The sequence below is a fragment of the Daphnia magna genome, linkage group LG2 (genome assembly GCF_020631705.1).
Source record: "Daphnia magna isolate NIES linkage group LG2, ASM2063170v1.1, whole genome shotgun sequence".
Lineage (NCBI taxonomy): Eukaryota > Metazoa > Arthropoda > Branchiopoda > Diplostraca > Daphniidae > Daphnia > Daphnia magna.
In genome coordinates, this window is record NC_059183.1 from 13,926,729 (window position 1) to 13,939,937 (window position 13,209).

Here is a 13,209-nt window from a genome sequence, read left to right on the forward strand (position 1 = left end):
TTTGCCCCGTGTGCGCGAAATTTCGGTTGAATATTGCGCAGTTGCACAGACTCCCGAGATGAAATGTCTAGTCACGACTCACGAAATCCTTTAGAAAAAGGAATGCAGCGCTGATTGTTATTCAAACATTTTTTTTTTGAAGGGGGTTTTGTTTCGTGCTGTTGCATCATCAACGCCAGAAAGACGGGAAAGTTTGGAGGTTTATCGAACGAATGAGGATGACGTCACGCCATCCCGACGACATATTTTTTTCGCTATCGGACAACGATGAGCCATCCTTGTAAAAATTAAAGTGGCGCCTACGTGTTCCGTTCTTTTTTAAGCTTCGTGTGGCAAAAGATGGTCTTTTAAATACACCCTAAAGGGGCGTCAATTGAATCAGATAGCGCAAACAAGGCTCAACCCAACCACCTACCTCCTCATCTTGACCGAAAGAGTTTTTTTAATGGAGGATTTCCGGTTCCATCACGTCACCAACATGACCTTTTAGGTCACTTTCCATATTTTTATTCTTTTCTTATTTAAATTTCCTTTTTTTTTTTCTTTTTCCTTGTAGTCGTCCATCTCTTGTGGAATTCGGTCGCCTTGGGGAGTAAAGGAAAAATGCTCACACAAATGGAATTTGGAAGAAAAGAAAAACGGAAACCAACAACGTAACGAAGCAAGTGGCTTTTGCTGTTTTACACAAACGTCCTTCGAGGCTCAATGTCGTCTTGTATGACTGAATCGAAGAATGTCTACAGAAAAAAAACCAGATTATATAAAGCAGACCGGAGTTCAAGAAAGACTTGGAAACCCAAATGTTTTTGTTTAAAACAAAAAAACAAACAAAACATGTAGTGGCGCCATTCCAGGGCCCTTCTCACGTCATCGATTTCGTTCGGATTACTGTGGATTTTTTCAAAAAATTAATGGCCGCTCCTTTATTTTGTGCTTCTTCCCGTCTTTGCCAGTACGCATATTTGCAAATTGGAATCGCGCCAAAAAGCGTCAGCTGATGTGTGTTTGTAATATTCAAATGAGCCGAGGAAATTTCAGCGTGAATTTCAAATTGCGACAGAACGCAAACGCATTGTGACATACGCAGACAGACACAAGCAGGGAGGGCGAGATATTTAAAACACCCCCATAGGTCTTTTTTCCATCATTAAAAAAACAAAACGTACAGGATGGTGCGCTCCGACAGAAAACGTTTCCCATCCGCTCATTTGAAAACGTCCTAATAGAAATTTAATCGTTCATCTGCTGTTCATTTAGTCGTGAGTTGTTATATACAGGCCGTTTAAATTCATAAACTGCCGCTTGAATTGTCCCTTTTTTCTTTGAACGTGGGCCAAAGCGGAGCTCTTTCGGGGTCATGGGAGAAATTTGTTATTCGTTTGTCGTGAAGACCAAATAAGAAGGAAATTGTTCGTCTATCGGGTTGACATCGGGACTGATTGGATGCAAAATAGACAGCTACATACAACGCACGTAGATAGAAAAAAATAATAATAATAAAACAAGAAGGAACACGACGCCGATATGGTAAACAGAATGGCCGAACGCAGCAGCGTGCCGAACGGCAGATGGAAATCTTAGGAAGAGAACGCGGGAAAAAGAAAAAAAATAATAATACAGAGAGATAAGAACGCAGAGTTCCTGTTATATTTCTAAAGTTCGAGCTGTCGGGATGTGCAGCTGCATGGGCCTGTCCGCTTATTCGTCTTCAAGAAAAAGAGTCAAAAGAAAAGAAGAAGATTAGCATTGGAAAATATACATAAGGAGTCGCGCCCGCGTGCGCTAGAGAACGATCAAACAAGACGGCCCTGCGGCCGATTCATCACATCGGCCCACTGACATTTCGGGATGGGTCTATCATTTCGAGTGATGGTATAAAAACGGCCGAGCGTCGGCGGCGGCTTAAGTTCCCAACAAACTATATAGCTGAATGGTATAAAAACAACATCACATTTAAGGGCCTCCGTTTTTTTTATTTTCATTTTTCTTCTTCACGGACCGACGCCTGCCATCAAAATGTGGGCTGGGTTCCGAACAACTCAAAAATATACAAAAAAAAAGGCGATGCCACGTACAAAATCCACATTTTTTTATTTACTTGTTTCGGCTTTTGATCGTTACACGATCGCAATTTTGAACGGTGTGTGATCGTGTGGCGAAAATTCGTGGGAAAAACCGGAATACAACACACACACACACACACACACACTCACAAGGAGATAAGCACAACCAAGCCCCAAAAGTATTTATTGAGTCCGTACATAAATAAATGCCAACCCGGGAGTGCTGGGACTGCACACGCGGACAATGTCCGCTAGCGTGTCAGCTTGACCAGCCATGCGGAAGAACCCGTCGCTCTAACCCTCCCTTGCTACAAGGGAGGGGAGAAAAGACAGAGGGGGGAAAAAAAAAAGTTTTAATACATTTCCTTCTGCTTAAACAGCTGCAAAAGGTTTAAAACTTTAAGCAAGCCTATATCGATTATGGCCACCGAGTAACATCAACACTATCAAAAACCATGTAGATACGAACTTTCACCGTATCGTAGATATACTATACGTAGCCAGAAAACAAAAACAAAAAAATCCCGCCTGGCCAGTTTTTATGTGCTTGTCACTTGTGGGTTTGCAGTAGAAGAGGCTTTTGTGTGCTACTGATAGCGAAAGAGGGGGGGGAGATAAAAGAAATGCATCGACCTTTTTCATCGTCGACCTCTTTTAACAGGGGAAAAATAGAAGAATTTCATTGCAGGTACACGTATAATGGTGGTAAAATGAAAAAAAAAAATAAATAAATTGTGCATTTCCGCTTTTAATGAAGGCCCAGCTACAGCACGTCAATGTAGACCAACTGCGAGAACCCCTCCTGACTTTTTTCAGCGGCCATGCGTGTATGAGTGCACTAATGAAAAGCGACTGGTCGACATGTGCGGAATGAATGGCAAATAAGAGGCCAAACTTCTGTTTTATATACAACATATATTTTTCCTCTTCTATATTATACTTTATCCTTGTGACTATTTTACCCCTTTCGAAATTTCAGGTATAGACACGCGTGCCCTGCCACAAACACCTGGACGTTCTTCATCCGCCCGATGTACACATATAATAAAAACAGAATTTTCAACCCCTTTTTTTTTTTAAATATTGTATCCAGCCTTTATTTCATTCGATCATTTTCTGCATTTCACAATTACCGCCACGTGCTTTTTTTTTTTATCTTTCATTTCCCTTACTTTCAACTCGGAATGTGCTACAACTAACATCGTCACACCGAAGCGATAAAGAAAGCCGCGTATCTAGATAATGAGTAACCATCCGTGCTATTGTTCTTGTGCTCCAACAATCGGCTGGCAGCGCACAATTCCAGGAGAAGTGGAGCGAGGATTTCAATTAAAGTCGTGCAAGCCAAAAGAAACGAATAATATTATTCTAGACACACACACACACACCAATTGTATTCGATTTTATGCATGCGTTATATTAGTCTGTTAGAGACTGACATCGTAACAGGTTTTCTTTTATAAATGGGAACGATTAAAGGCAGCCCATCGGTTTCCTCTTTATGTCTTTTTTTTTTCTTTTTCTTATGGATCTTTTCGTTGTTCGTTTTATACTTCCCAAGGTTGTTGTCACTCTTACATATGGAGATGATGGAGCCGGATCGAGGAAGCGTATCTCCGTGGCTGCTGGGCAAAACTGGGGTGAGCAACCAGCACCTGCTGCCTCTCACAGCCGCGCACACACACACACACACCAGGCCATTTTTATATTAGGAAACTTCACGCACGAGTTTCATCCGAAAAAAACAAATGGGGAAACAGAAAAATATAGAGGAGGAGCACGGGCGCAAGCGAGCAAACTCTATAAACACCATGCAGCTGCCTGGGTGTTTATTGTACGTTACCACCACATCCCTTATATTCATTTCCGCATCATTATGTGTACACACACACACACACGGACGGCGGTATTTTAACCGCTCACAAGTTCTCCTAAAACGCAGCCGGATGAGCGAGACGTATGTCAAGAAACAACAACAAAAGACATCTTGCAGGACATTGCGGCTTTATGAATTGTTACATCAGCTTTATCGGCTAAGCCACACAGCTTCTCTACTGGGTGTTTTTGTTTTGTTTTGTTTTGTTTTTTTCATTTCTTCGGATCCGGCCGATTAAACTGTGATGAAACAGTTTCTCAACGGTACATTTACTATAGAAGCCACATCTACTAATGTGTCTATATGCTTTTTGTTTTTGTTTTTGTTCTTTTCGGGCTTATGTGGCGAAATTTATTCACCCACCAGCAGTGGTCCCAATTTCAAATTACGTAAAAACAGTTTCTGATTAAAAAGTGAAATGGATGTAATGTTGTAATAGCCAGGTTATTGACAAAAAGGTTTTAAAAATCTCAAGATAAACTTTTTGCTTTCTCTTGGATGAACAAGTTAATGGAAAGTATATTTAAAAGATTTATTTTTATTGGTCTGATTCCCATTTTAGCTCTTGATGAACTTCATGTGTATCCTATTTAAATATCAACAGTAAGGTAGAAGGGTAAGTTGAAATTTAATAGCACTGGCATAGTCTCTCGCTTACTGTTATGGCTTTCTATTTTATCTTTCGTTTTCAAAATTTATAATAGCCATATATTCATCATATTTATGTCACGAATATCGTGCAAGTAAAATGTTTTCCGTTTTTCACATTTTGAGCCCTTTTATTCATTCAACGCCATCTGATGGTAATTAGAAAAAGACAATACAAGAAATGGAAGCATCTTTTAAACGTCCGGCAACGCCGATTGTCTCGTCGTACGCCATACTTTGTGGTGTGAACGTAATTTTTTGTTTCTTGGACAGATTTAATAATTACACGCTGTGTCCGCGTGGTTTAGTTATAGTTCGATAAACCCCCATGAAAAATGCTGTGAGGTAAATAAAAGCGTATCATTTTCGTTCGTTCGTTTGTATTTTATGAAGCATCCAATGGTTTTAAAAGAAGCGTAAAAAGTATTTGTTGCATTGATTTGAAACCCTATTTTCTTGTGATACTTTCTGTCACCAGGCTCTAATCAGTGGCGCTACTCGATAATGCTGGACAAAAAATTGTTGATATAGTTTTGGTTTACTGCCTCAATTCCTAGTGTTTCAAATTCCATGTCAACAAAAATGAGTGCTTTTTGGTCCACTCCTCCCGGGCAGAATGCCCAATCTCAACAGATTCTGAACCAAGCACGGAACTTGGGAATGACTTCAGCCATCAGCATGGCAATGCCAAAGCCTTTGGATTTACAAAAAACTATAGAATTAAATGAAGCACTTATCCCACATGGGGTCTCTGAGACAGATGAAGAGCTCAACCATAGGTAAGTTTTTGTTTCAACAATGTATTGGTTAACTTAATGCAACACATTTTCACTTAGAATGGAAGTGTTGAGGAAAGTAAATGAGTTGGCCAAAGAATGGATTAAAGAAGTGTCTGTACAAAAGAATATGCCCACATCAGCAGCAGACCATGTTGGAGGGAAAATCTACACGTTTGGCTCTTATCGTTTGGGTGTCCACAACAAAGGTGCAGATATTGATGCTCTCTGTGTTGCCCCTAGGCATGTTGACAGAGTAGACTATTTCACATCATTTGTTGACTTGTTGAAGAAACAACCTGAGGTCACTGAACTCAGAGTAAGTTATCTGTGTATAGGTTTTTTTAAGTGTCCTTGAGTTCTTTATTGCTGAATAATAGGCTGTGGAAGAAGCTTTTGTGCCTGTTATCAAAATGAATTTTGATGGAATCGAATTGGATATGCTCTTTGCCAGATTAGCCTTGAAAGAGATTCCAGATAACATGGTAAATATAGTTAAGAATTTAACTGAAGTACCTAGACTTTTCTTATTGTGCATATTTATTGATAGGATTTGAAAGATGACATGCTTCTTAAGAACTTGGACCCGAAATGTGTTCGTAGTTTGAATGGGTGTCGTGTGACGGATGAAATCCTCCGGCTAGTTCCAAATATTGACAATTTCCGTTTGGCTCTAAGAGCAATTAAATTATGGGCAAAAAGTACTACTATCATTTTCATTATTTTCATGATTTACATATACTTAAAACGTGTCTCTTCCATTTCAGAACATGGAATTTATAGCAACGTTCTGGGTTACTTGGGAGGAGTCTCCTGGGCCATGCTGGTTGCACGAACGTGCCAACTGTATCCGAATGCTGCAGCAGCCACTTTGGTTCAGAAATTTTTTCTCGTTTTTTCAAAATGGGAATGGCCTCAGCCGGTTCTTTTAAAACCTCCAGACAACGTCAATCTAAATTATCCTGTGTGGGATCCACGAGTCAACGTTTCCGATCGGTATCACCTGATGCCTATCATCACGCCGGCCTATCCTCAACAGAATTCCACCTTTAACGTCTCCTGCTCAACGCGTGCTGTGATGCAAGAGGAATTTCGTCAGGGTTTTAATATGACGGAAGAAATCATGACAGGAAAGGCTACATGGGACAAATTGTTCGAGCCACCAAACTTTTTTGTAAAATACAAGTATGCATATTCGACATATCCTGGTTTCCCTCTGTACAATGTGGAACTAAGACTTTTCTCTCTCTGTTTTTTTTCAGGCATTTTATAGTTCTGATTGCTAGCTCTTCCAGTGTCGAAGATCAGCTTGAATGGGTCGGATTAGTAGAATCAAAAATTCGGCATTTGATTTTAGCGCTAGAACGTAATGACCATATCACGTTGGCTCACATCAATCCGGAACAATACGATCCCGTTCAGCCCGAGCCGTATGTCTTTTACACGTTTTTCACGTTTCCAAACAGCTTATACAATCATTTTATTGGATGATTTTGCAGGGATACCATCAGTACCATGTGGTTCATTGGATTAGTGTTTAAAAAAACGGAAAGCCTCAACATAGATTTAACTCAGGACATCCAGGCTTTCACCGCCCAAGGTTTGATGCACACCTAATTCGCCTCCTGTGTTTAATATGATTAAGTAACTTTCGATTTTTTGTCCAATAGTGCACCGTCAAGCGGCAACAGCCAAAACTGTCAAAGATGGGCGACGGATAGATGCCAAACACGTCAGAAGGAAACAACTCAGTTCCTATTTGCCGCCAAATTTTCTACGCACCAAACGTTTGGTATAATCACTCTTCCATGTTTTTGTTTGGTGATTCATTATTTTCATACTGTTATTATTGCAGGGAGGAATGTCCTTGTCGACTTCGACTGGCAGTTTGTCCAACGGAAGTGGCACCTCTCCAGCAGGAACCTTTGCACAGCCAAGGAAGAGACCATCGGACGCAGCGCTTGATGCTGTCATGATGAAGAAAGTTCGTACAAGAGAAACTGCTGACGGGACGAGGAACTTGGAGGTTAGATCATCATCCATCTTCGTCGTGATGCCGCACCTGCTGCCAGCGAATTCTGGAGCTCCATCCGACATGATCCTTTCTTGAGATCCTATCGGGTCTATTCCCAATTTATTGATTCTATTCTCTATTTTTCTTTTTTTTTCTTTTTCCCAAATGCAGGGGGATGAATGTCGCAGCCCATTCGTTATCAATTCCAATGACGATTCCTGTTCTTCACTGTCTGTAGATGATGTTCAAAACTCCTTTCCTGTGCCCGTTGAAGAAGTGCAACCGTCGGAAGACGCCAATGATAAGGTAAATGATCGTGGTGGATTACTACAGCCATTTTAACTGTTACGATTTTTTTCTATTTTTGGGTTGAGTTTTAGATTGAAATATCGGCATAGGGGTATTCATTTTACCAAACGAATTCCCTCGTTTTATTAGCTGGCTGATAACGTTCGTTTTATTCAGTTTCATAATTCCACTCGTAAACAAAACAAACAATGGACAATTTACTGAGCTATAAACTTATACAATAAAATAAAAGCGTTTTAGGCTAGCTTTAACAGATTTGGCTTTGGTATTATTGTTTTTTCTTGTTTTGATAACTTTTTGATGACGATACGTGTGTATGTGTATGAACCTTATTGTCAGTTAACGATGGCAGCCAGTCGACAGGAGACAGCACTGAAGGATGATAATCCGTCACAACGTAAGTGATCAACGCATGGATAGATTAACAATGAGCATGTCGACGATTGTTTGTTTGTGGTTTTGGATAGATTTTGTTTTTTCTTACCTGGTGACGGTGTTGTTTTGCATGGATCTTCTTTTTTGTTTTCTGTTGCTTTGCTGGTGTTGTAGGATATTGAGAGCTTGGTAGCGGCAAACACTGAAGATGAAACCTTCGCTTTACCTGGGGTGCCTGTTAAAAGACCGACTAACCTAACATTGAGACGCATGGTATGCCAGACGTTTCTTGTACCTTTCTCCGTAATGACTGTCTGGGCATTTTTCCTCCTTATTAAAAATCAATTGGAAAAAGAATTTCCATCTGGAAAACATGGTTTCTCTGTCTCCGTTGTAATTAATCGAGCTAATCTTCTCATCTTCGTGTGGGTGTGCCAAATACCGTTCCCTTATCCGTTGTGGTTAATGCCCTTCTCTCACTTTTCTATTTTTGGTTATGGCTATGTTAGATTTTTTTTTTTTTTTTCCTTCATGTTTTTGGTGTTCAGATAATTGATCTTATCTTTTCACCGTCACCTTTTACAGAGATTGTGTAGCGATGAATTGCCAGACGTCACCACGCCTTCACCCCGGGAGCCTCATCCAAACCATCCCACCATCAGATTTACCCTCAAGTGAGTTTGATTTAAAAACAGAAAAACAAACAAACAAACAAAAAAACAAAAAAAAAGGACCAATCTCTCCGCAAAGCATAAAAAAAAACTAAAAAACGAAAGAAAAAGAAAAAAAAAGAAACTTCAAATCATGAAAGACGCATTCTTCTTTTATGCACACTGCAACAACAACAAAAATACTGCGAGAGAGATTGCAAACAAAAATAAAGACAGTTCGGTATTAGAAAACCGGGATGCCATATATTCAAGAAAAACGTGTGCTGCATAAAATCATGAAAATTTCAGGCAGCTAGCGCATTCGCCTAGAAATTTTACAGCCACGTGCGCGTTATCATCTGCGTGAAAAAATGTACGTATGTAATAACTTCTAATTGTTGTGTTGCTCTTTGGTAAAAAAAAAAAACAAAACAAAACAAAAAAAAACAACAACAACAAACTGTCATCTCATCATTCCAACGTCAACGAGAGAGAGGCAATTGAGGAAAGGATTACAGTTTGTGTTGCCTCTAAATTAATTTAACGAAAACTTTCCTCCTAAAATTTGCGTTTTCATTCGTCACCAGAAGAGGAAGTGTGTCCCTCCTTCCGCTGAAATCTTTTCTTGATTTTTCCCCCCCTCTGTTTGTGCGCATGAGAATGTGCGTGTGTAAATGGTGCGTTTGCGACAAGTCCTTTTTATGTTCTCGTTTAATACGAAAGAAAAAGAGCAATAGGTGGCCTTTAATGTTCCACTTCTGGTTTTCCTTCGGCTCTCTCTTGAAAAAAAAAAAAAAAATGCTTCATCTGTCATCTTTTTTTTTTTTTTTCGTTCCCATCGCGAACATCGAGACGGCATCATGATTTTTTCTCTTTCCAATCCCTTTTATAAAGCGAATGTTTGCTACTCCTAACTTAAAAACAAAAATCTTTAAAAAAAAATCACCAACAGAAATTAGTTTCAATATTTTTTTTTAATTTTTTCTTAATTTTTTCTAGTGTGTATCATTTCTTTGTAATTTGTACTTTGACTGGCGTTCAAACGGATAAAAATAAACGGGATCATTTTGGTTTCCTTCCCAAACCCCCACCCCCAAAATATGGCTCTTTCTTTGTTGCGCGTCGCTAGATGGCAACCGCTGATAATTGGGTCTATTGTTTCTCATAGATGACAGCAATTTTGCCCCATAGATGGAGGCTAAGGTTTGTTGGCTAATTTCCCCTCTAGATGGCAGCACACAATAAATTGATAAATTTTTACTTTCCCAAGGTATTTCTATTTTCCCTTGTGGAAAAAGGAGGTGACTACGGAAAGGTTGGATATCCAATCGGGAATTTCTCCTCGGCTGCGACAAGATGGATGGCCGTGTCCATCCGATAAGATTCCGTGACCATGACCGAAAATCTGAGAAGAAAAGGCATTCTTCGTCATTGAAGAAGTCGTTTTTTTTTTGTAGGAAAAAAAATAAAGACTCGCCCAACGAGGAGAGGGACCACTTGCAACTAACAGACGACGATATTGAGAATCGTAGAAGCAAGCATCGGTTTAAGATTTCCTCGAATGGCTACATCAGTTCATATCGTCCATTGTTTTTCCCGTTTTTTTTTTTAAGGGAAAATAAAAATACCGTGTAACGTATATAGATTTTTAACGACAGAGAAAAAGTTTTTCCTTGCAAGTAAGAAAAAAGAAAATTAATGGTTACAATAGAGAAAAAGAAACAGTTCTCTCTTCCAACTTCTTTTAGCCATTCGTTCCAGTTCATCTGGTGCGGCGGCGGCGGCTCATTTTCACGCTCCTTCCTCGTTTCCTCCAAAGCAAAAAAAAAAAAAAAAAAAACATTCTCCAACAAATGGAGGGTACACACACACAGAGTAGAATATTAAGGTCAGCGCAAAGGGTCAACAATTACATCAATGGGCTGGAAATTGGAGTCTCTGCCGCGCGCACAACATCCGACTCCTTTTTCTTTTCTTCAAAAAACCATTTACACATTTTGTGATTTCCAGGTACCCCATCGTCTTGCTATTGAGGAATGTTAATTATTTCCCGTGTTGAATTACCAACTGAATACCGATCGGATGACACGCAATGTCGAAAACGGGTCCCCTTTTTATTTGCTTTGTCGCGGTATTTCAACCACGAAGAATGTCTGTGACGTCACACTATTTTACGAGGGGCAGCCAATCGGTAACAAAAAATATATGATTGGATTTGTAACAACCTTTGATTATTTATTTATCGAATTTTAAAGGGAAAGAAATTTTCTTTTTCCTTTTAATTTTTTTTTTTATTTGGCACCGGTAGCGGTCTAGCGCGCGCGCTTCACACCGGGACGTCACCTGTTGCCCATCGTATCACGGCACAAAGACAATAGAAGAAATCTTTCAGGTGTGTGGAAACAAAAACAATAAAAATAAAAATAAAATAGATTACCGTTTTCTCCTAGTTTCAGTCCCTTCAAAAAGTTGATTACATTCGACTGAGCTACGACCGTTGATTACACGGTTCAGGCCCGACAATTTTAATAAAAAAAAAAAAGAAAAAAGTTTACTTTTTAATCGATGCTCGGGCGCTTCAAAGTCGACTTTTTATGTGTCTGCATCATGTATGTGTGATTATCAAAGCGAAATAATGACTTCAATTATATACACATATATATGTGTACGTATGTATATAAGAAGATAGAGGTTTCTTTCTAATCTTATCCGGAGAGATGATAAAGGTTCAAAAGCCCCTGGAGCAGTTCTTCACCAGCTTCTCGGTAGTGAAAAGAAGTTTTTTTTTTTTTCTATCAAGAAAGTGAGCGAGGACGAAAAGAAGGAATGCACCACCAGACACACTGTACGCAGGATGGCCATGCCCTACAGGGTCCAGAGCTTAACAGTTCTGAAAGAGCGGCAAGGGCGTTCTTTTTTTTTTTGTTTTTGTTTTTCAGACATATTTCATCTTCTCTTTTTTTTCCTTCTACGTGCTTTTTTCTCTTTGTATTACACATCTGCCCGGGAGAAACAATCGGCAACGATGTGTGTGTGTGTGTGATGAAAAATTCCAATGAGCACAGCTTCTTTTAAATTTTCCCGAAAAAATTGTTTAAAAATATAAACGAAAGGCGCGCCAAGGTCGCGACTCACATTCTTTCCCCAATACCAAAGTCGAATTCCGCACGTTTTATTTTTTTTTTATTAGATTCAATAGACGATAGAGTGAGTGTAGAATAATAAGAATATCGTGAACGTGACCCCTGCAGCACACGCTTGTCGTTTTTGATATAAAAAAAAAAAACGAAGGAATTTCGAGTCTGGACTCATTCTTATCTCGCTATACAATCGTAATCTTTTTCGTAATATGTGACAAAGAAGCTTAGCGCAACCCACGTTCTAGAATGCATCATTTTAATTGCACTTTGTCTTTGACATTTTTCGAATATTAAATGAACGAGGGTCAAACGAAACAAAAAAAAATGTGTTTTGAAAAAAGGACAATGATGATCTTGTCTCGGCTTGACAAATAACGTCCTAGTACTCATCAACTGATTTTTGTTCTTTTCTTTTCTAAAGAGAATTTATTGTCTCGTAAAATTTATGGTAGACAGAAAAACCACAGGACAAAAAGAAAAAGATCTCGGTGAATTCATTAAGACGCATTGAAAAACCATTAGGGCGATTTGTCAACGTGTTTTTTTTCCCTTTCCTTAAACTTGACAGTGACGTCATGAAATGCCATGAGTTCGACCTCGTCTGCGACAAGAAAAACATGGCGATAAAACACAAATTTTTTTTTCATTTCTTTTTGGAAAAAATGATAATACACCAAGTTACGGTGACTACTACTAACAAAACCAAGTTGTGTCCTGTTTTTATTTTCTCTCTGCACATTCTATACATATCCCCCAGTTAAAAAAGCAGTGGGTTGGGAGGTTTAGTGCAGGGGGGTTCGGTTGGTATTTCTTCATTTTCTTTCTTTTATTCGAGTTCTCTTTTCTTTTCATCCTTCGTCCGCCATCTTTGCACCTCCCCCACTTTTCGTCTCCTTCCTTGGCCTTCTTCTTGCCAGCAACATTCCACCATTTCTTCTTACCTTTCCTCCGAGCACCAGGTGTGCTGCCGGCAGTTCACCAAGATAATCATGCCTGACTAGCCTCAGCTAAAAAGAAATAAGAATACGATCAACAATTTTTCTTCTTCTGCATCACACACAAGTTTGTGTGTGTGTGTAAAAATCCTCATTCCTTTCAATGCTATTCCAGAACACTCCTCGTTTTCTGTTTTCTTGTTTTTTTTAACCCAAAAAAAGCAACTTCCAGTATGGCGGCAAGTGTCAACCAAAATGGTCTTTGGTGTCAAAACCACCGAGTTGAATTATTTTCCTTTCTTTAACTTCTGAAAATACAAGATTTCGATAATCATTGCGTATGTAGCCCACAGCGAACTTGAAAAAAAAATAAAGGAATAAGGGTGTGTGAAGGAGAAAAACGTTGACCATGCGGGTCAGAAA

The 13,209-nt window shown here is 39.3% G+C and overlaps 1 protein-coding gene across 2 annotated transcripts; it reads left to right on the plus strand.

Annotated features, from left to right (window-relative positions):
- Positions 1 to 4,771: 4,771 nt before the first annotated feature.
- On the plus strand, positions 4,772 to 8,769 carry LOC116916659 (poly(A) polymerase type 3). 2 transcript variants are annotated; one of them, XM_045170048.1, is made up of 13 exons: positions 4,772 to 4,932; positions 5,066 to 5,366; positions 5,424 to 5,682; positions 5,744 to 5,848; positions 5,914 to 6,064; positions 6,131 to 6,548; positions 6,626 to 6,793; positions 6,863 to 6,963; positions 7,034 to 7,155; positions 7,219 to 7,389; positions 7,549 to 7,683; positions 8,026 to 8,083; positions 8,647 to 8,769. In XM_045170048.1, the coding sequence occupies exons 2-13, from the start codon at positions 5,158 to 5,160 to the stop codon at positions 8,655 to 8,657; spliced, it is 1,908 nt and encodes a 635-aa protein (XP_045025983.1). In that variant the 5' UTR covers positions 4,772 to 4,932; positions 5,066 to 5,157; the 3' UTR covers positions 8,658 to 8,769. The 2 variants fall into 2 exon arrangements, with proteins under 2 accessions (XP_045025983.1, XP_045025982.1); XM_045170047.1 differs by lacking the exon at positions 8,026 to 8,083 and adding an exon at positions 8,236 to 8,334.
- The last annotated feature ends 4,440 nt before the right edge of the window (positions 8,770 to 13,209 follow it).

Bases quoted from the DNA above. Each gene is read 5' to 3' on its own strand.
- LOC116916659 (XM_045170047.1), top strand. From the start codon at position 5,158: ATGTCAACAAAAATGAGTGCTTTTTGGTCCACTCCTCCCGGGCAGAAT. The intron at 5,367-5,423 runs GTAAGTTTTTGT...ATTTTCACTTAG, and splicing joins GATGAAGAGCTCAACCATAG to AATGGAAGTGTTGAGGAAAG. The intron at 5,683-5,743 runs GTAAGTTATCTG...GCTGAATAATAG, and splicing joins CTGAGGTCACTGAACTCAGA to GCTGTGGAAGAAGCTTTTGT.